The 26,869-nt window shown below is 47.2% G+C and overlaps 5 protein-coding genes across 5 annotated transcripts; 3 read left to right on the top strand and 2 right to left on the bottom strand.

Annotated features, from left to right (window-relative positions):
- Positions 1-792: 792 nt before the first annotated feature.
- Positions 793-4,876, top strand: N7471_013854 (uncharacterized protein; the record flags this gene model as incomplete). Its single annotated transcript, XM_057286572.1, has 5 exons — positions 793-1,842; positions 1,897-2,327; positions 2,381-2,526; positions 2,589-4,014; positions 4,078-4,876. The coding sequence occupies 5 exons, from the start codon at positions 793-795 to the stop codon at positions 4,874-4,876; spliced, it is 3,852 nt and encodes a 1,283-aa protein (XP_057129051.1).
- Positions 4,877-9,440: 4,564 nt separating this feature from the next.
- On the top strand, positions 9,441-10,487 carry N7471_013853 (uncharacterized protein; the record flags this gene model as incomplete). Its single annotated transcript, XM_057286571.1, has 1 exon — positions 9,441-10,487. The coding sequence occupies one exon, from the start codon at positions 9,441-9,443 to the stop codon at positions 10,485-10,487; it is 1,047 nt and encodes a 348-aa protein (XP_057129050.1).
- Positions 10,488-14,063: 3,576 nt separating this feature from the next.
- Positions 14,064-14,953, bottom strand: N7471_013852 (copper-transporting ATPase; the record flags this gene model as incomplete). The annotated part of the gene is made up of 2 exons (XM_057286570.1): positions 14,064-14,481; positions 14,919-14,953. 2 exons carry the CDS (start codon positions 14,951-14,953, stop codon positions 14,064-14,066), a joined length of 453 nt encoding a protein of 150 aa, XP_057129049.1.
- A 283-nt stretch (positions 14,954-15,236) lies between these two features.
- Positions 15,237-16,147, bottom strand: N7471_013851 (uncharacterized protein; the record flags this gene model as incomplete). The annotated part of the gene is given in 2 exon segments (XM_057286569.1): positions 15,237-15,545; positions 15,557-16,147. Coding segments are annotated over 2 exon segments (900 nt in total), but the record flags the coding sequence as incomplete, so codon positions are not given.
- Positions 16,148-21,325: 5,178 nt separating this feature from the next.
- On the top strand, positions 21,326-21,790 carry N7471_013850 (uncharacterized protein; the record flags this gene model as incomplete). The annotated part of the gene is made up of 1 exon (XM_057286568.1): positions 21,326-21,790. The coding sequence occupies one exon, from the start codon at positions 21,326-21,328 to the stop codon at positions 21,788-21,790; it is 465 nt and encodes a 154-aa protein (XP_057129047.1).
- Between the last annotated feature and the right edge of the window lie 5,079 nt (positions 21,791-26,869).

The following is a 26,869-nucleotide window of genomic DNA, read 5'->3' as shown; positions in this document are numbered from 1 at the left end:
CCATTCCTCGGGTTAATAAGCTTAATGCTAAGCTTATTAAGCATCTCAAATCTCAAAATCAGCAAGCGAGACGGCATATCCAGCGTAGTATGGATGCAAATACACTTCTATCCCAACAGCTGGATCTAGTAAAGGCATCTTTAAAGAAGTCTCAATCCCACCAGAAAGCTAGAAATCAACCGAGAAGTAGGAAATCGATTCTTGGAGCTTCTAATTCAGTCCTATCTCCTATATCTGCAAATAGGATGATAGCAAAAAGGGATGAGGCTGATACTAAGAAGCTCCAGAGGAAGCATGCCAAGCAAGCCAAGGAATTGGAAGATGAACAGCAGGCCCAAAAGGCAAGGGATTTAGCTGAGGCTGAGCATGAAGCATCAATGGCGGCAAGAGATAGTAATAGTGGAAATTGGTATATAGATAGTCATGGTGGTTATTTGTAAATAGTGTGTTGAATGCATTTTTAATTGAAAATCTGGGATCCGGTGAGAATATGGGATCCGGTGGGGCCCACCAACACCGGGTAGGTGGTGGTAAAAGGCGGTGCCACGATTACTGGATATCCTGTCCAAATTCTCTTGGCATTTGTGCTGGCCTGCAAGCCTGTGAAGGCTGGCCCATGGACGACAGTTTTCTCAACCCTGAAAGGCTTCCTGGGCACAATTGCACAGCCCCCTACTAGAAGCATTATAAGTGAACAATAGCTTGATACATGAAACGGCTCCCTCTCATGGGAGGTGAATCATCTCTATTGATCAATCTACTAGAGGCATAACGGTCCTGCAAAATACAATTATGGTTTCTTCTCGTGACAATACGTATCAGCAGCCCTCAACCGATCTATCCTCTTTGGGGACAGACTCCGTTGATGAAGGAGCTATCGAGCCTAAAAATGCATCAGCACAAGGTGATCTGATACCAGTTCCCTGTCAGCGGTCGTCCTTATCGGCTTTATCACCTGCAGCGCCAACGGCACGTCTAGAACAAATCAATCCAAACCATGCCCCGTCTTCATCTCACTCACTTGATGATGCGAGCGAAAAGCATGATACACTCCTACCGGTGCTCCCTCAAGCCTTACATCGGTCTTCGCCATCGATTGATGACGATACCCTGCGTCCGCGCTCGCAGTCGATCGCATCTACTGAGCGTTCAATGGCCCATTCCATGACTCTTTCGGATTTATATTCAGCTCAGACTTCCAAATTTTACTGTGATGACGTGTCGCTGTTAGAAGCGGTGACGCTGGATTCTCAGGATGATGCCGGTTTCCATGTTGACGAATGCCCTTTTGCTTTTTCACCTGGACAGCTCAACAAATTGCAAAATCCGAAGTCACTCGCAGCATTCTTCGTTGTTGGTGGGTTGGAAGGGCTAAGAAAAGGACTACGAACGGACCTTGATGCCGGTCTATCCGTCGACGAGGGTCGATTGGATGGTTTCATAGACCTTCAGCAAGCAATTTCACACATGTACGATGGGCCAACCTGTCTCGTTGAATCAAAACTAGACGGTAACCCAACAGGGGGAGTGGCTGCAACAACCAACAATACATCGAGTTTCGAGGACCGCATACGCATTTTTTCTGAGAACAAATTACCAGCTCGAAAGTCAGTTGGGGTTTTCAAGCTATTTTGGATAGCATATAACGATAAAATCATCATTCTCTTGACCATAGCCGCTGTCATCTCATTATCTTTAGGGATCTACGAATCGGTAGATGCCGGCACGGGCGTGGAGTGGGTGGAAGGGGTTGCCATTTGCGTGGCAATCTTAATTGTGACTGTCGTCACAGCTGCTAATGACTGGCAAAAGGAGAAACAGTTTGCAAAACTCAATAAACGAGTAAGTTAATTGGCTTGTCTTTAGGTTATGTTGGTTATCTGATTTTCCAATCAGAACAACGACCGCGATGTCAAAGCTATTCGCTCCGGAAAGTCGGTAATGATATCGATATATGATATTATGGTGGGCGACGTGCTACACCTTGAGCCTGGTGACTCTATTCCAGCTGACGGGGTCTTGATATCGGGGTATGCTGTTAAATGCGACGAATCGTCAGTCACCGGCGAATCAGATCAGGTAAAGAAGACGAATGGACATAGGGTATGGCGGTGTATCACTGAAGGCCGTGCCAATAAAACGCTTGACCCATTTTTGGTTTCTGGCAGCAAAGTACTGGAAGGCGTGGGGACCTATCTGGTGACTGGTGTTGGACCCTTCTCCACGTACGGTCGACTCATGCTATCTTTACAAGTCTCGAACGATCCAACACCGCTCCAGGTCAAACTCGGCCATCTGGCCAATTGGATCGGATATTTGGGATCAGCGTAAGGATTGAACTTTCTGTATATGAAAGGAAGGTGCTCACAATGAACCATAGTGCCGCTATCATTCTCTTTCTTGTCCTAGTGTTTCAGTTCATCGCCGATCTTCCCAATCACCCTGATCAGACCTCAACTGTCAAGGGTCAGCATTTTGTCGACATTTTAATCGTGGCGGTCACCGTTATTGTTGTCGCAGTACCAGGCAAGTACCTAGTCACGGAATTTAAGCTTTCCTTGTTTCTCATATCTTTTTAATTCTCATAGAGGGCCTTCCCCTCGCCGTGACACTCGCTTTGGCTTTTGCCACGACTCGCATGGTCAAGGAGAACAATCTGGTTCGCGTTTTACGAGCCTGCGAAACAATGGGAAATGCTACGGTGATATGCTCTGACAAGACAGGAACCTTGACCCAAAACAAGATGACCGTTGTCGCCGGTGTGTGGGGTTTAGATCACAGCTTCAGCCGAATGCCGGAGGATGAGGCTAACTCGGTGAATATCGCATCCGCTTTTCAACAAATTACAGATCCGGCTCGAGATCTTATACTGAAGAGTATTGCCCTCAATTCTACCGCCTTCGAGGAAGGAGCGGGCGGGCAGCAAGAGTTCATCGGAAGCAAGACTGAAGTTGCCCTTCTCCAGTTAGCCTATGACTATTTGGGTATGGACCTTACACTAGAGCGTGAATCCGCCAAGACTACTACTGTCCAACTTTTTCCATTCGACTCGACCCGAAAATTCATGGGTCTCGTTTACCGGCTTCCTGGAGGAGAGTACCGTTTTCTTGTGAAGGGGGCCCCTGAGCTCATGATCGATGCGTGTTCTACGCAAATTACAGGAATAGCTTCTGCTAGCAACGGACTCCAAACGGAATCCCTCTCCGACGCTAAGCGAGATCAAATCCTTCAGATCATCAATCAATTCGCTACTGCGTCCCTTCGAACCATCGGGTTCGTATATAAGGACTACTTTGCCTGGCCTCCCACAGGGGCGGAGAAGATGGAAGATGATCCCTCTTTAGCCGGTTTTGACGATGCCTTCCGAGACATGACATGGGTTGGGGTGGTGGGTATTCAGGATCCCCTCCGGCCTGAGGTTCCTCCAGCGATTCGCAGATGCCATTCTGCGGGTGTCCAAGTAAAAATGGTGACTGGTGACAACATTGCAACTGCTGTCGCCATTGCGTCATCTTGCGGTATCAAAACGGACGGCCTAGTCATGGAAGGTCACCAATTTCGACATCTATCGGTTGAGCAACTAGATCGGGTGATTCCACGCCTACAGGTCCTAGCCCGTTCTTCGCCAGAGGATAAGCGTCTCTTGGTAGAACGTCTCAAGAATCTTGGCGAAACAGTCGCTGTAACGGGCGACGGCACAAATGACGGGCCTGCATTGCGAACCGCGGACGTCGGATTTTCTATGGGTATTGCCGGTACTGAGGTAGCTAAAGAAGCTAGCTCAATCATTCTCCTCGATGATAATTTTCGATCCATTGTTACGGCGATCGCCTGGGGACGGACGGTCAATGACGCCGTCGCCAAGTTTCTTCAATTCCAAATCACTGTTAACATCACGGCCGTTATTCTGACATTCGTGTCGTCAATCTACAGCGATTCGAACAACCCCGTGCTGAATGCGGTGCAGTTGCTCTGGGTCAATCTCATCATGGATACGTTTGCTGCTCTAGCCTTGTAAATATTAGGCCCTTCTACGATGGCATATCTACTATCCTGCTAACGAATCATGGAATCTAGAGCCACCGACGGCCCCACACCAGAAATTCTAGATCGAAAACCCGTGCCGAAAAGTGCCCCACTCTTCACGATGAACATGTGGAAGATGATTCTCGGGCAAACAGTCTATAAACTTGCCGTAATCTTTATGCTATACTTTGCTGGGGATCAAATTTTGAGCCCACAGCTTGACAGCAACAACCTAGAGCTTCGGGCCAAGCAACTTTCGACCGTTGTTTTTAACACATTCGTTTGGATGCAGATTTTCAATGAATTCAATTGCCGCCGCCTCGACAATAAGTTCAATGTCTTCGAGGGTATGTTGAAGAATTATTGGTTTCTAGGTATCAACGCCGTCATTGTGGGCGGACAAATTATGATTATATTCATTGGCGGTCAGGCATTTCGCGTTACTCGTATCAATGGCGTTTTGTGGGTTGTCTGTCTCATTTGTGCCGTGGGCTGTATGCCGTGGGCTATGATTCTTCGCCTGATTCCCGACGACCACTTTGCTCTCGTTTTCAATGCTGTCACCAGTAGCTTTGCTTTCCTCTTGCGGCCATTTGTCAAAATATTTCAAGCTTTTGGCAGAAGCTTCAAAGCTTGCATTTGGGCTCTTACCCGTTTTACTCGGCGGGTTTTGTCTCGACGAGTTTCAAAGCATGGTGATGATCAAAGGGCTGGGGATTCAACAACTCACCAGCCCCAGGAAAAACAAAGCCCTCATTCGATGCAGCAGAGGCAACAGAATACCCCTGCTCACACTCAGACGCAACTACAAAGATCGGTACCCTCGATTACAATAACGACTTGCCCTTAACTCTCCGGGGGTCTAGCACGGCGCTGAAGTTATCCAGAATCTTTCAATAGTCAGCGTTGTTATTCAAATAAATTGTGAACTGTCTACTACAACGTGTTCATTGGTCAGGTGACCCTGTAGGTAACATGAGAGAATTACATTTGACTGAATTTGAACTTGGATACATACAAATACTCATTGGGAACATGTATATATACACATACATCGACTGATAATACTCAAAATCGCCATCTCGTCTTACAGACCTCATTCTCTAGGGGTCAGATTGAGGCAGTGGGAGCTTGCATTCCGAAGCCTGTGCTAAATGTATCCCCAGCTATCCCTGTTTTAGACTTGACACTAAGAGCCCCGCTTAATTTAGGTTCTACGCTAGGGGGTTTACTTTGAATAAATTTACGACAATCATCCCACAAGCCTTAAGTATCTATCTACATCGTTGCTACCGTTGAATACCAGCCAACAGCAGAATGCAGCTTTCTTCTTTTTTTTCCTTTCTATTTCTTTTTTTTAAGCAGGGGTTTTACGGTCATGGTATTAATTCTTTAGATGTATACCCTGTATGGTACGTTCTGACTCGGTAAGTCTTGGTATTCAATTTAGTATATCTGATCTGATCGTGTGACTGGAGGACACCATTGAGGTATTAACTGTGCATAAGCCACATGCTGGCAGGTTACCACCAGCGAATCCCTACTTTTTTATTGTTTTTGCTTACATATTCCCGAATCATAGATAGATAGATAGATAGATACTCGGTCCTTGCCAAGTAACCCCACCCCCTTCGGGTGTTGGGTTACCACACCGTAATATAAACTCTTGCTCAATGTAAATTTTAAAGAACGCATAAAATATTTTTGTATTTTTCTCAACGTACAACGCCTATAAAAATCCCAAAAAAATCCCAACAAATACTCAAATAGTAGACACATCATCTATTGGTGGAATCCATGGATTAAAACGGGGTGCTGGAGTTGGTGTATCCTCCGTATTTAATGGCTTCGAAATCCGCTTTTTCAACCGCCTCTCTTCTTGCACCTGCTCTTTCGATTCCCGCGCCCGGATAATTCGATTGGCATCACCATCAGTAAGGGGGCCCCTAGGTTGATCTGGCGCTTGATAATACGGGCATCTCGGTGGACTTTATGGCGTAAAAGGGTGGTATTGTCCTTAGCAAGCTGCGTAGCTAGCTCCGCTGAAATTCGCGTACTCCGGCATAGTAGCTTTTCTCGGTGTTGAATAGCTGCATAAAGCTCGCTATCTAGCAATTCGATATCTGCCTCCGATTTACGCGTACTCTCGTTTGTACGAGAGATTCCACGGGGTGGTGAATTGGTAATAGAGCTGGGAAAATCAACCTCTGATCCGTCATCTTTACTAAAGATAACTAGATCATCCCCGTAATCCACGTATTTTTCAAGCGGACTAAGCACCTTTTTATAGTTAAATGGGGAAATGCCACAATTAGCAAATCCCGACTTAATTACTCGGGTGGTGAGAGCATTGCGAACAGATACAATTTCTCGAAAAAAATCCGCTTTTCGATCCACCGATCCACCCCATTGAACAACAGCGTTGTTATGAGACTGGTAGTAATGCTTTAAAGCAAGAAAAGGCTTGCTATCTAGCGGCTGGCAGATATGCGTCGTATGGGGTATAAAGCAATAGGGGATAATGCTATTCTCCGCTGCAAAATTGATAAATTCTGGGGTACGGTGGGATCCATGGTTATCCATTAACAAAAGGCGTTTACTACCCCGAGTAGTACGATCCTTAGTTGCTAGATGAAAAGCGCGAAGCTATTGAACTGCAGTTTGATCTGTAGTATACCTATATGGTGTAGTTACTAGGGTATAATCCTCCGGAAGGTTGGTATCTTTATACCAATTCTCCATATGGAATTACCCCTAACTAGGAACCAAGGTGCTATCTTCCAACCATCGGCAGCAATACATTCAATGCCGGTAATACCCTCAGCAATACCTCCATTTGGTGAAAATAGAGTCTGGCTTTTTGAAACGACTTTTTGAGGCTTTCCTTGGCCAATTTGGAAGCCAGTTTCGTCGAAGTTATAGATATCCCGCGGGTATAATTTGTTGCTTTCGATATACTGGTTTAAGCGCTGGTACCAAGCAGTAAGATAACCAATATTTTTAGCCTCCATTCTCTTCTTTTCCTTTGGTTTTTGTTTTGTAAAATGAAGGTTATGGGTAGGTGGGATACGTTTTAAAAACCGGTATACCCAGTTTTTGTCAACCGGCGGACGCGACGTGTTTTCTTCCGCATTGGCGCGTAGAATCATTGAATTAGCACACCCTTCTACCATTCTAGCAGTTGGTGGAGAGCAAGCATCATCTAATATAGTGATCCAGCTAATTAGGGCTCGCTCTTGATCCAGATTTAATGTCGAATTGGTAGGACGGCGCGTCGAACGAGAACCCCGACCGTGAACCCGGTCATACAACAGATTGTAAGGAACGCCGAATTCTCGCGCCAATGGGGCCATTTTTGGTTTTTTTTGGAGCATACCATGCAGAGAGAGCATTTGCAAGGGGATTCTCCAAATCTGGGGTTTTTTCTGGCATGTTGGTAGGATGTAAAATGATAGTAAAAATGGTGGGTGGTATAAATTTTACATTGAGCAAGAGTTTATATTACGGTGTGGTAACCCAACACCCAAAGGGGGTGGGGTTACTTGGCAAGGACCGGGGTAACTAGTTAGTTATCGCTTGTCCTTTAACTAATCAAATGACATTACCTAATCTTCTCTTCAGGTGTGGCTGTCGCAGGGTGCGAGGAACCGTTCGATGCTTTGCATCCTACGACAGACCACGATTTCTCCCAATAGACTTACAACCCTAGGACCCGACAAATCGTGGTCTTCCCACGATAGACGTGATCCGACGATTATAGCATTAATGTCCCGGTGAATACCCGCACAGTTTTGAGGGGCAGTCTCAGCTACGTGCGCCGTTTTAGTGTCCACTCATCATTTAAGTACACTCCATTCTACCATTACCAGTACCACTTCCTCCACTAGGCTTGGTGCAAACGTTGAGAATTCCAATCAAAAACTGAACCCGGTTCGTTAGCTTCGGGTTACCGACGCAACATTCTCGGTATCGCAGCACAGTGTTTGGTCCTTGCATGAGCTTCCCACTATAGAGCTGGTCAAAGGCGTTGAAATAAAGAACTTGATGCAGGAACGTGACGAAATTGCGTACAGTTTGCACATCCAACTCCATTATCAACGGTCTTCCCCAGGACTTTGACAGGAATTAGAAACTGGAAGCCTTTCAGCGTCTGGTTGTGGGGTTTGAAGCTGCAAAATTGTTGATTATATACTGAATGTCAACCGGGTTGAACAGCTAACTTACATCCGGATCTAGCCTGCAGGGTTTGGCAAATACTCAGCTACATCTCTCGCCGACAGAAATTTGGGGAAAGTCAGCTGATCGATAAAAAAGAGGTTAGTATAGAACTAATCGTGTATCGCCCCTGTTCTGAAAATTTGAGAGACCAGGTTCTCAAAGCTAGCTTCATCTCCGTTGACTGGGTTTCCTCTGCCTCGAAGATACTCCTCCAAATTCCGCCAAGACTTGATAGCCCCAAGTGGTCGCTCGTATATGGGACCACATTTTGTATAGACTCTGGGCCTCTATATGAGGGATTTTAAGAGGCGCTGCGACGAAATTCACGCTTCTGGAACCCAAAAGAAGTGGGGCACTACGTACTGAAGCGTGGTTCAACTGTGGAGAAGAACACCATTAAAGACGCATGTCTGCGGGCAGCGAGTCTAGGAAGACTGGAGAATTCCTGTAAATGACCAGAGTAAGGGGGTACTAGCTGTGAAGGATGATTCAGAATTCTAAGCCACGCTATATGTTGAAGTCGACCAAAAATGTTGCATATCGCAGGAAAACGTTATCGCACGCAAAGTGATGACGCCACAGATTATTCCGCAGAATTGCGGGGACATAGGCGAAATCGTACCGTGTAAGTTTCTCTCTTATGAACTAAAAAATGTTCTGACACTAGTAGGCTCACCTAGACAATGATAGCACCATGTGACTGAGTGCCTATCCTGCCCGTCGAAGCAATAATTATCTAGTGAGGTATGGTTATGAGAGTATGTCCAATAGGGGCAATCCCTAAGATCCACCGGATTGACCCACTTCAAAGTAAGTTCAACCAATCAACTATATAGGTGGAATTAAAGTTGCTAGTGGGTGGTACGTACTGATTAGGCTTGGGCCAGAGCCAAGCGAATGTATATTCGGCAAGATTCGCCACTATCGCGTAGAACCTACCATTGTCTCCCGGCCATTTCTTGAACGGGGGATCTTGTAAGGCATAGACACAGTTTAAAAATACGGAGAATCCCCCTTCTAAGTAGGTTCCTGTCTCATACATACCATATTGTCAGCTTGTCAGTTTGTCAGCTTGTTATGCCTTAATACTTGGTTTCGGCTGCACTTTCAACTACTTCGTTCTTAGAGAGTGATCTCTAGAACCGGGGTCAATTGTCAACTGCATGGCACTATATCGCTCTACCATCCTTCGGGAGATGGATACAGAATTAGTCTATAACCTTCTTGCACGAGACGAGGCTGAATCTCCTCCGCCCTGTACCACAGGGAACGAATACGATGGCCGGATGGGACTGCGTATTTCATCTATATTTGTGATATTGGTTGGTTCGATTTTCGGCGCGATCTTCCCCGTTGTTGCAAAACGATTTGGAGGTTCAAAATGGGTCTTTTTTATCACTAAATACTTCGGATCTGGTGTTATTATGGCTACCGCCTTTATTCACCTCCTTGGTCCAGCTGAGGAGGCTTTAAGAAACACCTGTTTGACTGGTCCTATCACAGAATATGGCTGGGTTGAAGGCATAATTCTTATGACTATTCTCGTCATGTTTTTTGTGGAGCTGATGGTCATGCGATACGCACGGTTTGGCCAAAACGATCAGCTCGATGCTGAGAATCCCATACATTCACACTTTGATAACGATGAGGATGCCACTACTAATGAGAGAAATCGAGTGGTACCGGGATATGATAACTTAGAACGATCCCGGCGGCATCAAGATCCTAAAATGTCCGAAAAAATGGAAGTGTACATGGCTCAGCTGACTTCTATCTTCATTTTGGAATTCGGTATTGTCTTTCACTCTGTGTTTATCGGTTTGACTCTCGCCGTATCTGGCGAGGAGTTCACAATCCTCTACATCGTCATCGTCTTCCACCAAACTTTTGAAGGGCTAGGTTTGGGTTCCCGCCTTGCTACCCTTCCTTGGCCGCGATCAAAAACCCTGACACCGTATATTCTGGGGGCCATTTATGGGGTTTCCACTCCTATTGCTATTGCCATTGGCTTGGGTGTGCGTAAAACTTATCCACCAAACGGCCGAACAACGCTGATCGTCAATGGTGTTTTCGACTCAATATCTGGAGGAATCCTCATTTACGTCAGTCTTGTCGAGCTTATGGCACATGAGTTCATGTTCACCCCTTCTATGCGAAGAGCTCCTATTCAAACGGTTCTGTCAGCACTTCTTTTGCTCTCCAGCGGAGCGGCGCTCATGGCATTGCTTGGAAAGTGGGCATAGGTCGTGCTCCAAGCTCCTAGTTCAGGTCAGAATACTAGGTAACACCGCTAATATTTAAGTTGTATGTGTTAACTGCACGCAATGTTATCAAGTTCCTGCATCAAACTCTTTTATTTTGGCGGTGCTAACTGCGCTATAATAGGTAGCATGTGGAACACTCAAACCCTATGCTGCGATATCGAGAGTGTGATTCGCGAACATTGCGCCGGTGAAGTGAAGCTAACCGGGGTTCAGTTTTTGATTGACATCCTTAACGATTGCTCCAAGCCTAGTGGAGGAAGTGGCGGTGGTGGATGGTCATAACGAAGTTGGGAATAGATTATTTTGAAATACCCCAGAAACTGTGGCGATGAATCTCTCATTACCGTGATAACTGCAGTATACTTCTTCTATACTTAGGCCTGCGTGCCAAAAATGGCCTCTGGCGCTCTCTTCTTTTCTTCCAACCACATTGATACACCATTCGAGGAAAAGTATGGAATCCTTGATCGGGATCCTTTTCATAATAGCCCCAGCTACGTTTGATAAAGCCTTTTAGCTCAGCGAAAAAATCTTCAATAGGGTTCAAGTCCGGTTAGTAGGGTGGCAGATAAACCAACTTTACTCCCGCGTCGGCACACATCTGTGCAAGATTCTCAGAATGATGAAACGACGCATTGTCCATTACTAGAACGGATCTAGGCTCTGGCCATCTTCCGCAGTGCCGAAGAAGCCCAGCGATAAAGTCCTCAAATATAGTGGCGTCAATTGAGCCGCGAAAAACACGAGAGAGGACAATTCCATCTTGGGCATACGCGGGCAGTATCTGGTATCTTTGGTCGCGGTGAAACTGGGACACTTGTACGGGAGCCTTGCCAATTGGTGACCAGCCTGTCCATCTAAACTCGGCCCGTTTGTCACAGCCTGATTCATCGACGTATCCTAGATGATACGACTGAAAGTCCGATAAATTGTGCGAATAATATTCTCGCAATTCAGCGTTTTGTTCTCGAGCTATTTGTCGAGCTTTCTTTTTGGACCAACCGTTGGAGACAAGAGACCTCCGAATACTGAGGTTGTTGCTAGCGTCTGGAATTCATCCCAGAGAAAGACGGCCATGTCATCTAGATAAAGGCCGGGTTTTTCGAGCAAGTGGTTGCCCAGTGCTTCTAACATTGATGGCGTCAAAGTCGGTCTCCAGCCGATCCTATTTGCGGGAGCGTGGACGCTTCCAAATTGACGCAAGTTTTTGCAAATGTTTTTGATCGTTCGCTCGCTGCATTCAGCTTCTTCGGCAATCCGAGACGTGGTAAGCAACTGGCTCTGTATCATATCACGAATAAATTGGAGCTTTGAAGGGGGTAGGTATAACCGGGTTGTGACAAAGGATACGGAACAAAACTTGGCTCTGCCACCCAGTTCGTATTGGGAAAAGATAAACGAGAAAGCCGGAAGTCTTTTACGTCGGAAAATAGTCCGCGACCGACGCGTGAGACCAGACGATACTACTGTTGTCGTATCTGTAAAGGACCGTTCCCAACGAGATCTGACCAAGCGTTTTGAGAGCACTGATATTGATTGGACAACGGTGGAGCAGCAGCAGCTGGCGTGGGCCCACTTGTACCATCGTGGCAAGAAGCTTTTACTCCAGATATCTATTAACTACATTGAGGATAGTGGGGCTTTTTCGTCTGGGAGCGATAAATGAGGAAAGTCATCGACCACTAAGAGGAGGCTAGCGGACCGAGACGCTTGGATTGACGCCGAGCAATCATCTGGCCAATATCCTGTATGGCGGGATGTGTATCGTGTCATAGATGTCCCGGACCCCCATGTCGCCACGAAGGGCAATACTGCTGGTAAGATCCGGAAGGAAAAAAACACTACAGACTGAAAACACACCATATGAACGCCCTTATCAAATATGTGGAGCAAGGGGGAGACCTCGAGACCCATGACGACATCCCCGACAGTGTTCGCGGCCAGCTTTATGCCGAGGAAAATCAGCGACTTGAAAAAAAGAAGAAAACCTCGGACAATTCTTCGATCGGCTCAATGTGTCCTCCGATCAATATCAACAATTTCCTCCCAGCTGGATCGTCTCAACAGTCGATGCCTTCTCCTCTTGCTAATGAAGCTTCGCGTGCTAAGTCTGCCTGTGCTGAACCAATCATCGTTCACGGGCAACTTGATGTAGCCGTGGAGGAATATACCGAATGGCAGCAGTCACGGGTGAGCAATGAGAGTTTCAAAGATAATATCAGCAAAGCACGCGATGTGACCCTCGAGAACTGCCTCGATCTCATGCAGATTTATGAGGATCAAGACCCGGAATTCTTCGTCAAGCGTGGTGTGAAAGTAGGTGCTGCTCGGCGGTTCGTACGCGACATCGGCCATTAGGCGAATCGACGTGGAGAAAACACTCGCCAAGAAACGATGATAATTTAGTTTATACAAGATACAATGAATAGAGAAGAGCCCACACTGGCATACAGCAGTGTTCGAAATCAGTTTCACCACTTTGATCGCCTTGATCCTTTTCCGAACCCTTCTTCGAAACACGCTAGTGCATTTGGCTTGTATCATGATGCCGAAATGTTTTGTATGGTGATATCACATGAACGGTAGTTTGGTTAAATACTCAAAATACCCATACGGTCGTTATGAGACTTGATAGCGATACCTCTTTGCCTGTCCCTTCTCGCTACCCAGATTGACTCTACCGTCATCAGCACCTTGACTCCAACCTTACGTCCCCAAACTCGCGCCGTAGCTCTTTCCTATTAAGCTTGGTATGATCCACTGGATCGTCTTCGAAGCCGCTGAATGTATTATGCGCCGCCAGTCAGCATTATTCCCAGAGCCGCCCCAGAACAATTGGCATTGGTGGGGATCATGACGGACAGAAACCACATATAGGCTCAGTTTTAGACCAAAACTTCACCGACAATGATCTACAGAGACGAAAAAACGACTCATAATATTTAAGAGATCTACCAGGAGATCTTAGGGTCAATAATGACCTCATTAAACATAAGGATAGGATCCAGATTCTTCAGCTTGCCTTTCGAACGCTAATCACATGACCTGATTTTTTATGGTTATCCCGGTAATTGCAGGTCTGTTCCGGGATCGAATGGTACAGATACAAACACGTAAACTGCTGGAGAATCCGTGCTCACATGTACTTCTACATCTCCAAAAATAGACCACTCCCACGATCTCCTTGCACTCACGCTTGCCAACTCAAGCGCCAGCGAAAAGTAACCGCATATCTGCTCTTTATCCATCTTACGGTCCTACTGACAGACAATTTTCTGATGCTGATAATTTGTGCGGCTTGGGGTTACAAGAGGGTGTTGAAAAGCATTGCTGCCGAGCAAATGTAATAATGTCTGGATCTTGGCTAGGGAAATTTGCCGCAGATCCCAAACCAATCATGCATGGGAGCTATAGAAATACTTCTTCATCGGTGAGAATGTAGATGATAAATCCCGTGAACCCTTCACATGGTCTTCTCTGCGACTGCTTCCACCAGCAAGTCGTGATTGGTATCAAGTCAGCCGTTGTCACTCGTGAAATGACGGTGCTCTTTGCCTAGATCTTCGACCAGCGCAAAAGCACCGCAGCAGCAATGACTGGCAACACGCTCACCAACTCTCCCAGCCCCGCAAATTCTGGAGGAATTCTCGCATTGACAAAAGCACCCGCAGCGAGAAGGACTGCAAAGGTGTTATATACGAAGCTCCATGCAAAATTGAACCTGATGCGGTTGACGGACTTCCGACTGGCATTCATCATAATGGGGATGCCAGCCAGAGAAGGTCGCATGAGAACCACATCCACGGCGGATTGCGCGACATCCGTCCCTTCGTTCATGTGAACGCCGATCGTAGCCTGCGCGAGAGCAACGGCATCGTTCGTGCCGTCACCGCAGAAAACAACAACCGGTTCCTTGCGATCTGTGCCAGTACCGAGGAGCTTCTGGATGTAGTCCTTCTTGTCAGCGGGAGAGCTTCGAGAACGCACATTATCGCCAGGAATACCAAGCTTGGACGCTGAAATCTGAACAGCTCCGTCATCGTCGCCAGAAACCACATGTGTTGTGATACAAGGCAAGTGCACATCAGGAATAAAAGCCGCAACATCGGAAATAATTCCTGCACTGTCTATATGAAGAACCAAATTGATTTATAATCAATTTGGACATCACGCTGTATATATATATCCTCTTGTATCTCATCAGAAAGCATAATGAATCAACTTTCCTCTGAATCACAACAGTTACACGATAACAACCGATAGTGAGTGATCTGCAGCCACAATTACATTGTTGGCTTCGTCGTAGCCCAGCTGTTGGGGTATTGCTCTTTAACCTCTATATTCTTTATCCGAGACCCTGGACCACGCTGGCCTCGGTCTCCATGGTGATTTATATGATATTGCGACTACCAAACGATGTGAATAGCTTTGAACTCGGTAAGCATTATTTGTATTGACTCTGCTCATCTGAATGTTACACATGTCGAATCAGTTCGTAGAAAATCGGAAATCGGATAAGGGGTTACTAGTATGCTGTAGTTGAGGGATTCTTAGGTTCGTAGCACGAAAAAGAACAGCCCTAGAGTGAAACAAATTTCAACTGTATCCAAGCCTATCCTGTTGTTTCTCGTCCATGATAATAGAAAAGTTGACACTTTAGCGCCATCGTACATCTCAAGCACTAGGGTCAATCTTGGCCAACATAGTCCAGTGGCCATCCTTCGGGCGTTAGCTGCCCACAGAATTCAGGGTTATAGACAGGTGCTGTCTTATCCAGGGTAGCAACATATCGATTGCGGCCCCTACGTTTCCCGTGTGTTGTATAGTGGGCTTTGAGGTTATCGCGACGCAAGAAGCCGCGTTGGCAGCCAGGTACCCAGCAAACATGAGGCCTCTCCCCTGAATGGCTTGCCAGGTGACAATTAAGGGTCTTTTGAAGTTTGAAATGACTCTAACATCCCCGAACGTCGCATTTGAACTGCTGCCGAGGGATGTTGGTTTGGGAACCTCCGTATTAAATTTAACGGATCTTGCGAGCTATATAATACAATGCCAGGCTGTCTGAAGGCTTGGCATGGTCCAGCAACATCTTTCTGGCTGTCGTGCCGCAGTTCCTCAAGCGGCTGTGGGTAGGGAGAGTTGATGTTCACTTGGTTTGGGAAAAGGCAAGTTTTGAAGAAACTCGGCGTATAGTCAAAGTCGCCAGGAGGTGGCCCTAGCAGGAGGTGGTTGAATGACACTGAGGTAGGCAGACATCCGAGCCAACAGACCACAGGTCGCGATCCGTAATGGATGGAACCTGGATCAATCGAGCAACCTGTTTGCCCATGATAGTGACCGCCACAACCGCCTTGGTGCTTTGGCACCGAGTGACGCAACGCCTGACAACTAGCTAGCCCCCCATGGTTTTGGTAAAATTCCATGCCAGCCCACTCGACAGGGCCAGGATCTTCGATTGCCTTTTGTTCGGCGCGGTCATGGCAAGGCATTTGGATGCCATTTGAGAATGCCAGATTATTTTCTCCACCTATTTGCGAGGATAGTGTGATTTGCTGTTCTATGTGTGTGGACTTCCACCCGTAAATACCATTTTTCGCAAACAGAAGAAGAAAGTAACAAATGGCAAGTTCTACACAGCACTATAGATGTGTTGTGCCGATGCCACGCTTAATTAGTCTGGGTGCAAGCATAGGATGCCGGCTAGAAGTATTCGCGGAGTATTGGCTAGCTAGGTGAGGTAAACAGAATCGACTCAGTGGTAGCAAATTTTGCGGCCACGCTTTCATCCTATAGAGTGAAAAGTGTCGCCAAGTTAATGTTCCCCATCCCACGGACAGCGTTGAATAACGGAAACCTGCTATTTTTTGCGTTATATTACGGCTTGATAGATTTGTTGACAAAGATAGGGAGTTGATATACGGAAAGCCGTTGATTAAACAGTGATCAGACATCTGCGAGGTTTAGTTCAACACGGGGCGTTATCGCCGCCCACAATCTCAAAAAAGGCGTGACGAGTGCCAGAACTTGATACGACATTTATACGGACTTTCAACAACCGTTAATGACCCTTCCTTCAACTCCTGCATACCATGTCTGGCTACTTAAGGATGGTTGATTTAATACAAGAATTATTATCAAAATGGAGATAGGGATGTCCAACAGTTCGCCAAAAACAAACAGCCGTCAACACCAGTCACATTTCCGATTGCGTTGAACGATTCGTCCCACCACCGTAAGGATCTGGAATTATCTGTTCACAAAAGGGTAGTCTATAAGAGAGACCAGCACTAGATAGGAAAGCAAATTGTTTAACATTGGTTATTTACCCGTGGAGAAGATGGATGCCTCAAAGAACCTAACGGACCAGCAGCCGAGTGGAATCTCAATTCAGAGGGATAAAGCCCATCCACAGGCCACATCCGATCTTGAACCACCACTGGTAAGCTGAGTGCAATGACACATTAAATATTGTGGCTGACCATCACCATTCTCTCGCGCGGCAGGAAGCAAACCAGAAAGATGTGCTGGCGACCGAGCGCTTTCAACCCATTTCGGAGAAACTAGCGTATCTCGAACGCGATGATCCGAAACTCGCCTTTCAGGCGGCTCGACCTGCGGGGCTGTATCGACGCATATGGGCCTCTTTCGTGCCTAAACATCTCGATGAGGAGAAACTAGGTCAAAATAGTAAAGCTTCCAGGGGGGCTAGCATCAATCCGAGCGACGGGAAAGACGGTCTTCAGCTTCGTCCCGATGAGCAGCTATCTTGACTGCATCTCTTTGAACAGGCTTCAAAACTGTCTCAGGAATGACTGATGGGCGTTCTCAAGGACTGGAATCAGTGCTCGAAAGGTTTACAACCACTTTCAAACTAGTTGGGCTGCATTCACTTGTAATTTGACTGGAGATTAAGTACAAAAGATGACGGATCCAGGTATAGCGTCGGGGGCAGCACAGCTAGCGGAGAAAGTGTCGAGTGACTCGAATATGACAGTGCTTCCAGACGAGGCAACAATGACAATTGGAAGCAGGGTGCCATCGCTCCAACAGCAGCTCGGGAGATCACCCAGGTTCAAGTTCCACCTGGGTTCAAGTGCCACCCGGGTTGTGAGGGTCTCACGTATACATAGAGGTGGATAGTGTTTCAAGATTAACAATCAATATTAAGAACAACTATAGTTGACTCTAGATACAAGACGTAGCGCGAGGAAGCAGAAGGAACAGGCTTCCTCGCGTTCAGGGGAACCCATATGCACCATGTGGGTCCCGCAGATCATTTCTCCAAACATCCTGTATGCTTCATGTATATCCCTGACACTCCCGGGGGCGTCCGAGTCGGTTTTTGGGAGTATGCAGCAAGCCGCGTCCAGAAACCACTTAGCCCCTAGGAAACCCAACGTAGCTTCTGGGACCTTATCCCTGTACCTCGGGGAATCAACGTCATATTCCTGTTGATAGCTTATTAATTCCTGGAGCCTTGATTCCGGTTCCTAAAACCATAGGCTAGGCATCTGGGAATAATAAAGTGACTCAGATTTGTGCATAGGTCTGGAGAAGGTGTTTTGTGAGTTAGTACCCTACGCTGGGAGGCAGAAGATTGATTCTAGGATTCAGAAATACGGCCCTGGGAGTGCAAAAGCTCCCAGATCCAGGCAATGCGTTCCCCAAACCAATTTCGTGTTCATTCAGGAACGTAGAGTGAAGATCCCAGGAGTAGATTAGTTTCCTGGGATACACAGCTCCTATAAATGCTTTTGAGGTTTCCAGGATCAAGCTCTATCAGCCCTGGAAATGATGGCTTGGCCCTGGGAGCAAGGTAGCTCCCAGGGGCTTCAGTGCGGTTTCTGGGGGCAAAGAAGCCGCTTTCAGGAGCCAAGTAGCCCCCAGGAAGCCCAAAATAGCTTCTGGGGTCTTGTACCTCCACCTCGGGGAACCAAAGTCATGTTCCTGTTGACAGTCTTATCAACTCCCGGAACCTCAGGTGCGGTTCCTGGGGCTATAGCTTGCCTTTCCAGGAGTCGTTGAATGACTCATATTTGTGCGCAGGTCTGGTAAGGGTATCTTGTGAGGGCTTTCCGCCACCTCAGAAAGCAGAATAATGAGTCCAGGATCCAAAAGTAAGGGCCCCAGGAGCACGGCAGCTCCCAGATCTAGCCATTGTATTCCCAGAGCCAGTTTGTAACCAGTCAGGATCGTAGAGTGGATTCCCAGGGGTAGACCTCAAATTCCTAGAAACAGGAACTGGTGCTAGGAGCTAAAGAGAAGTTCCTAGGGAATAAACAGCTTCTATAATATCCCTTGGCGTCTCCAGGATCAGTGTTGTAATTCCCAGAGTCGAATTAACAATGATTGACGATTAAATAGATGAGCTGGTTCTAATACGTCGCGAGACAGTATGGATAGAATTGTCGAGGCTCGCCGACGCGTGAGCTGTGTTTTCTGCCAACAACGTCCGTCTTTGCGCTCCACAAGGCTCAGCTGAACTCGCTGCCGGCATTTACTTTAGCCGCCGCCGTTAGGTATGTGCGCTTTTATCTACCGGCGCTCGGTTTTCGAGCTAAAAAATATTTGAAATGAAGCAGGCTTCGAATAGCATTTCAAGGTACATTGACATCTAGCACTTGCAAATATGAACTGATCGCGTAGTGTTCTGTGGGGTTTGACGTTCAGAATTTAATTTATTTGGTTGCTAAGCTTGCTCCAAAACTCCATATCACCAGGATATGGAGTCACGTGTGATTGACAGCCGCTTCGCTAATTTCCCATTTCCGTCGCGCGTTTGCTGTAAATTGTAATCACCTACGCTGATTGGAATTCAGTCGTGCCGACCGGCGAAGCGATGCAGAGGTAGAAGAATCTCGCGGTAGGTGAACCCCTGCTAGTCTGGCTGAGCGACGGGGCCCACTCTGCTCGATTGATACCCCTAGGGATTCCACTGACCCCCGATGCGGTTGACTCTGACTCGGGTGGTTTCGTGCTGGACTCCTGACGATGACAGGCTCTCTATCGGTTGATGATTCGCTTGCCGAGTGGACAGACTTTGTTTCGGTATCTGCCAAGGGGACTCGGAGTGGACGAATCAATGCGTCTAGAGTTCCTTCGTTTCGGCTGCATTCATTAGTATCCCGGCATTATAGAATTGAGATCATCCATACTTACCACGCGCAGCATGATATGCCAAATCCTGTACGTCGGTTTTCCAACCACTCTTCCGCGCAGGACAGATGGGAAAGCGCTCGGCACTGGTCGCAGCGTAGGATCACGCACTCGTGGGCTTGTTCCTCATCTTCGGCCAAACAAAACACACAGTGGATGTTTTCGAGCTCTTCACTCAAGCTGAGACTCCGGAGCGTCAAGTCTTGGACACCCGCCCAGATATTAGTGACCGACGTCAGGATAGCTGGTCGAGCTGGCGAAACGTGCCATGGAACACTGTTGGTCCGCAGCATTTCGGCAGTGACAAAGGGATTGATTGATTGCACCGGCTCGGAGCTGGCTGAGAGGGGCACCGGCAGGTCTTGTCTGAGCCCGTGAGTTGGTGAACGGTCAGTGTTGTCTGATGCCGGGCGTCGCCTGGAGGCTGGCGATGTCTGACGCTGGCCCGGATTTATAACAACCGATTGAGAGGCAATTCTAGAGTCATATGGTACTCGCGCCTGGTTGCGGACGGCTGCTTCATACCACTGCTGGCCAACCTCATCGGCCTGTCGTTGCCTATGCCACCTTGCACAGAGGAATTATTTGGCAATAGCACAGAGCTTCGATTGCAAATTTGACAGGTCAAACGGCTCTCTGGCGACAGTGTTCAGCTTTTGATGGCCTATCTTGGTGTCTTCAAGTTTGATCGAGTTTTTGCATGGAGCGCCTTTTTTCGTCATCCCGCAACAGAAGCCAGGACCGCCATTGGGGCTGACTTCTATCTCACAAATAAGAAACGGATTCCAAGGCAGCATGGCGGACATCGAGGTGGTGTACAAAGGCAGAAAATGCTTCGGATGGGAATTGGTGTTGGACAATCTCCGCAGCGTTCCCTCGCCAGCTTTATATGCCATCATCATGGGATCTGTACTTACATCACGTCATGGCTGCTGACGTGGAACTTCTCTCTTGGAACAATCGAAACGTCGAAGAATGCACTGTGATGCAGTATGTACCGCTATACCGCTATACCGCTGATCAGTGGGCTGCAAGAAGGATGTCTCATTCTGAATCACTCTTTGCATTCGGTGGGCTGTGCATTTGGACCATGAATTTGCGGAATGGCATGGCTGGCAAATTGCAAGTTGCCTAGGGGCATTTCAAGGGCGTGTTGGGTCATAAGCTTCAAGACCGAAGGCTCTGGATACGACATGTGGTATGTTCGCGCTTAAAGTGGGTCTCCTAGGCTCTATTGCTACACTGCTATATGAATTATTTGCCGGTTTCTCGGATCTTGAGGCCCAGTTGTAAGGGCAAAGTCGCGTATACATCCCAGTGAACCCAGATGCCATGTGAGTCCCGCATATCGTATCTCCACTCATTGTGTATGCCTTGCGTGTATCCCTAACAAATGTGACTAGAGCTCCCAGGAAACAATCACCGCTTTCCAGGAACAAGATGAGAAGTGTTGGGAACTAGCTAAGTCAAACCTCTTCTGCGCGAGCATGTAATGGCGAAAGAGCAAGATGAAAAGCCCACTATGTGCTTTCTGAAGCGTATATATATTGTGCTCTCCCTACATGATCACAGATACCAGGTCAACAATCTATATCTTCTCCAGCAGATTACATGCAAACCTCGCGATTGACCCGAGACGCTTTTACATTTACATCTTCATCATGTCCTGGAATCCTGCTCATCTCCAATGGGAATTGGGCCAAGTATTGGGCGATCCCTTGCACCGTGAGCGGTGCATATGGGTAGGAGATGACGGGAATCACTGTCAAAATACTGTGCCGCTTGACTCCCGGATAAATGGAGTATTGTGCTTTCAGCTGTCCCTGAACCCCCCTTTCGCGTATCCATCAGCGCAGGGATTTTCATTGGCTGCAAAGCAATTATTTTGCTTTGAGTGCAGGCGCCACCGCTGTCGGCCAAAAGTGTGGGCCAGCCGATTTTTGAATTTGTTGGATGTGCGCCGAGATCAAGCCAAAGATGTCACGATTTACTCGGAATCTCATGATTCGGCTTTATTGGTACATCAATGGCCAACCAGCATGTCCTACAATGTCGCCACAGCCGTGCGCCCCAAAGAGGGCGTATCAGAAACCGAAAGGGACCGCCTGGCAAAGAAGCAAAACTAGTGACAAACTCCTAGGTGCATTTAGGTTGGCCCGAGCCGTGAAAATCGAGGATCCGGACTTCTCCAGACCACAAGCGGCTTCAATTGTGCTGTCTGTTACATGCCTCCAGCACAAACCATGGAATTCACGAATAACGCAAGTTGGTTACTCATCCAGGCAGTGTGTGATCCCTCAACTTCCCTCACGAGTTTCGCACGGAATGGCTACCCGAAGGCTCTGTGTTCTTGCACGACCGACCCGACCAGCCCGTTGCTCGCATTTCAGGTTGTGGAACTGGAAATGAGTTTAGTTCCAGTCTGCTTTGTGAATGTTCACGGTAGTGGATCGAAACTGATCGAGGTGCCTTTCGTCTCATTTTTATGATCTATTATCTTCATTGGAGACACCTCTGGGGACGGGGCGGCAGATCGTCGTGTGCGTTCCAATTCAGAAGCGGCGGCAGGTACATGTATCTCTGGGAGAGACTTTGATCGACTGATACTGAGAAAGGCATCTTTGAATTCATGAAGCTTTCGCTTAAGCCTTTGAAATCTCGAAAAGGAAGATTATCTCATATCTCAAAGTCAACGTGCTCGTGGTACGTGGAAGGAGGACGGCAGGTTTGAGGAGATCGGTGGGATCTAGGAAATAACAATAATATCCGGAGGCCTATTCAAAACAAAATGATATGATAACACTCATCAAACGTTTTTGGTGCAGTCACTAAGAAGAAAGATTGGTAGCCTAGAAGAGCTAGTGAAATCTACTTCTGGTAGGTCCGTATCAAAATGCGAGATTGGCTGTTACCAACGTCAATGGGTATCAATATTATGCTCAAACGCAATATATCTGGTTTTCTTGGCTTCAAATGTTTTGCAGTCAAGTTAATGTCACGGTTAAGTTTCAACGAGCTCTACTTGATGTCTAGCATTCAATGCGTCAGAAGTACACTTGCAAACTACCTTCCGTTAGGAAATAGGTTCGGTAACGATATTTTTCAACGTTTAAAGTTTTGTTCATTTTCGTATATCGGTGAGTAATTCGGGGTGAGCAGCTGGGGAGATCGAGCATCAGCAGTTGAGCTAACTGTTCACTGGCTTTTCAAAAGTGCGGTCGATCCTAGGCGAGGAAGCATTGGTAGAAATGACAGCAGCCTCGGCGTGACTTGTCAGCTATAAATGACCCTCGAGCACAATTTCTGATCCAATCCATCTTGATGACCAAAATGGACCATCCCACTTCGCCTTCCCCAATTGATCGGCCAGCCAAGAGACAGTGCCGAGTATCCCAAGCTCCAGAGGATGAACCCAAGTTGGAAAACCATCCAGAGCAAGCCTCAAACGGCACAACCATCGAACCCGAGGTCGGTCATACCCCCTCGGCAGGAAATGAAAAAAAGCCACTAATACTGAATAGATTCCAGTGAGAACACGAGATACCCTTACAGCGGAGTTCATGAAAGTAGTAAACCTCAATGACTCCCTCGCTACACCAGTCCTCAAATTGCTCGACTTGTACTTTTGCCTATGGGAATGCTACGTCGTTAAATCGGCCCAGAAAATACGACTCGAGGAGGAGCAGCGACAGCTTCAAGCGTCAAATGAGTGGCTAGCAAGCGACAGCGACAACCTTCTACAGCTCTGTGATGAAAAAGCATCAGTATTGTGGGACCGCAGACGAGCGGTTCAGGCTCTTTGTAATGGTGTTGTTTCAGCCTTGGAAGCGGCGATCTTCAAGCCTACTCTGTCGATGAGCCTGAGCCTTGATAAAGTCTCCATGTGGTAGAGCGTTTATGGGCATGAAGAATGACATTTGGATTTTCCTCTATCTATTTGCGCTATCTCCTTAGGATTAGCGCTAATTTTAGATAAGGTCTATACTGTTGGTGAACGTTAGTTGGGTTTGGTGACGGGTGCCAACGATGCACGGCTGTTGATACATCCAACGCATTCGATAACTTAGCATCTGGCTATGAATTCCCCCTGGTTTGTCCTGACCTTGTGTAATCAGAGTGAAGTAAAATATCTGCTCAGCCTCCAGCTTTCCATCTCTCTCAACCCTCGTTAAACTTCTATTTTATACACTTCTGTATTTCTTTCCTACAGCAGCTTCGACAGCGAGCTTTCGACGGATATGAATGACTCGGGCAAAGATGGTCTGTACCCGTTACCTCAATGGTGTTTTGTGCTTACAATAGTAGACTACGATTTGGATCTCGACCTTCACGCTATCTGGCATGAATCCTCTGGCATACCGACACCGCCTCCCTGTCTCGCCACTGATCCCGATGATCCGCGGCAGATTCTTAACAAAGTCGACCCCGCAGGAGATGAAGCTCAGGGGTCTTCCTTGATCGAATGCCATCTTTACCCCAATCGCGACAGTCTGTCCGGCTTCAAGTGGATGGGTCCAGATCCTTTATTCATCTCTACTCAGGCTGGCGACATTTTCCTCTACATGTCAGCGCTCCTTTTCCCTAAAGACGTGCACTGGATAGAATTTCGATTTGTGCAATTTGACCGGGTATCTGGTGAGACTATAGGAGAGGATCTGTTCTTCCTGCCGCGGGTTGAAACGGCCCTGGGGAATCTCTGTCGGGTACGCAGGCAGTTGCTAGAAACAATCACCTGGCATGCTGTTGGTTCAACAGGCACTAGCTTCCGACTGTCCCTTTGGCCTCGTATGAAATCCCTACCATATTCGAGTCTCTCGACATATTCTCCGCTGACTGCGCTGCCCCCAACGCTATCCCTGGATCCAACGTTTTTTGTGCATAATATATCGCGTAATTACAGGTGATACCAGAACATGCAGAATAGTTCGTGAACACTTTTCAATGAATAAGTGGGAAACAAATCGGCAGGTGTTCTATACGCTTCTATTATGAATACTCAGTCATAAACATAGAACCTGCTTCCTATGCGGTAATTCCCCTTGATTTGCAACGTCTATTGTAATATCTCTGTGTCTAAAAATGGGACAAGACAGTCCTGAATAAACAATCCCTCACCCTCCTCTTGCGCTGTCCGGTAACCCTGTCAGATTCAGTCTCGAAGGGTAGTTCCAGTCATCAAGTATGCTAGTCAGTCGTTCCCGAGAATATTCCAGTGCCTGCTCGAAAAAGCGCAGCCGGGACAGCTGCTTGTCGTGGCGAATCTGAAGACCGTTCATCTCTTTTCTCAGGTGCGTACCAGCCTCCTTTAAGTTCTGAATGCTCTGCTCTAGTCTCTCGCCATCTATGTGCTTGGACACGCACGACTCCCATAGGCGTCGATAGAGTCCGACAAGTCGAGCCGCAGGAAAGGCGAACTTAGGATCGTCACGTTCGAGGTCTGCTAGCACCTTCAAGATGGGTTGAAAGGGCTCAGCCGCCAGCGTGTGTCTTGTGTCTGCTTCCTGTTGCAAAGGGGAGGGCTGCAATGGTCAGCAAAAGCGTTTGAAGCCGAATCGTTTCACTTACCAATGGGACATAGTCAGAACTTTCCTGTGATACATCTTTCTTACTCAGGGTTGGCAACTCGCTGTGCTGCTGATCTCCAATTTCCTGGTCTGTCGAGCTGTATTGTGCATCCATGTTGTCCGCAGGAGAAAGTCACGGGTCTGAAAAATACCATTTCCATCGATATTTGTGTCTCTTATAGACTATGCAAACGCCGGTGACTATGTACGGGTTTCTATACTGTTAATTGATGCGGTCGGACTTTAACTAGGACTTGGTTGCTTTTCGGCGGGCTGTTGACAGTGTATTCAGATAGGGATAGCGATCAACCAGTCGGTCGGGGAGACCGATCAAGTCTCACGATGTTGAGGGTCAGATATGATACCTATGAACGCTCATTGAGGAGATATATATTTCAATCAGACACCTCTTTCACTTTCGTTGAAAGTCTAAGAAATCTGACAAATAGAACATTGTAGAACTTATCATCATCAAAAAAAGAAGTTCAGAAGAGAAAACTAAAAAAATAAAAGTTCAATGTATCTATGTCATGATCACAAGTTCGAAAATTGAATTTTGACAACTATGGCCAGACTTCAACGGGTTGACCGACCGTGACCTCGCTTTCCGTAGTCGGGACGGACATATCCACAGCTCAACACAACCAACACAGCACTAAAGTCATGATTTCTGGGGATGAAATTGAAGGCGCTTTTCGGTGATTTGACGTTGAGTCACACACAGATGAGGTGATCAGAACACGAAATATGAGCCTGTCATTGCGGATTGCATATCTCCCACAAAGCCTCGATTTAAGAGGGCCGCGAAGGATTCGGCAGTGAGCCAACGTTTCTTGACCGACTCAGCATCCCTTTTTCTCAACACCACTCTCACTCGTCTCTCTCGCTGAGCATCTGGGGGCATCAAAGATGTCGCTGCAAATAGTTGCGGTAAAAAGAAGACGTGGGTTTGTTTCAACAGGCTTCCATTAAAAGAGGTGTTCCTCAACGCTTTCTACCAAGCAGAGCACTTACGCAAAAGAAGGAGCCGAGAAGTCTATAAATACGTCCTCTACCCCAGCAATTTGCTCTACAATTCAATCACTTGACTATGCAAGGTCGAGCAGGCTTGTGTCTGAGTCACTTGATAAGTCCTCCCCCATTGACCCAGTACTGAAATTTCCACTGTACTGACATTTATAGAATACATCGTGGACCGGCAAGTCAGACAGTGTCTGTGAGAGATGTGATTCTCAGCAGATCCACTGTACCATCCATGCCCGACCAAAGAGACGTGATTTGGGTTAGCTGGTCAAAGCATATGTTCTTCGCGCACATCTCTCTCCACCATAGCAGCCAATCGAGGTGATCCACTGTCCCGCCCCTGGATGCCTCTCCGATCCAAAAGAGCGACTCTTCAAGCAGGAATGTGAATTTCAGCCCGATCTTGTCTGAAACTGGACTAACATCAAAGATGATGCCCAACACCCAGATCCGTACATTCCGAATACTATACACGAGGGCAAGAACCACGGATCTCTTTTACGTTTCTTCGTCCCTGGTCTTGACCATCAGAACGTGTGACTCATAGGATGCCTCTCCAACCTACAAGCTAATAATGAGCAGGAAACCGTTGGGAGGGCACCAGAGTGAGTCCGAACC

Source organism: Penicillium samsonianum (assembly GCF_028829775.1).
Source record: "Penicillium samsonianum strain IBT 33392 chromosome Unknown utg000010l_segment0_segment0, whole genome shotgun sequence".
In the NCBI taxonomy this organism is placed as follows: domain Eukaryota; kingdom Fungi; phylum Ascomycota; class Eurotiomycetes; order Eurotiales; family Aspergillaceae; genus Penicillium; species Penicillium samsonianum.
The sequence above is the reverse complement of the archived record's forward strand: the minus strand, read 5'-3'. Positions and strand labels throughout refer to the sequence as shown.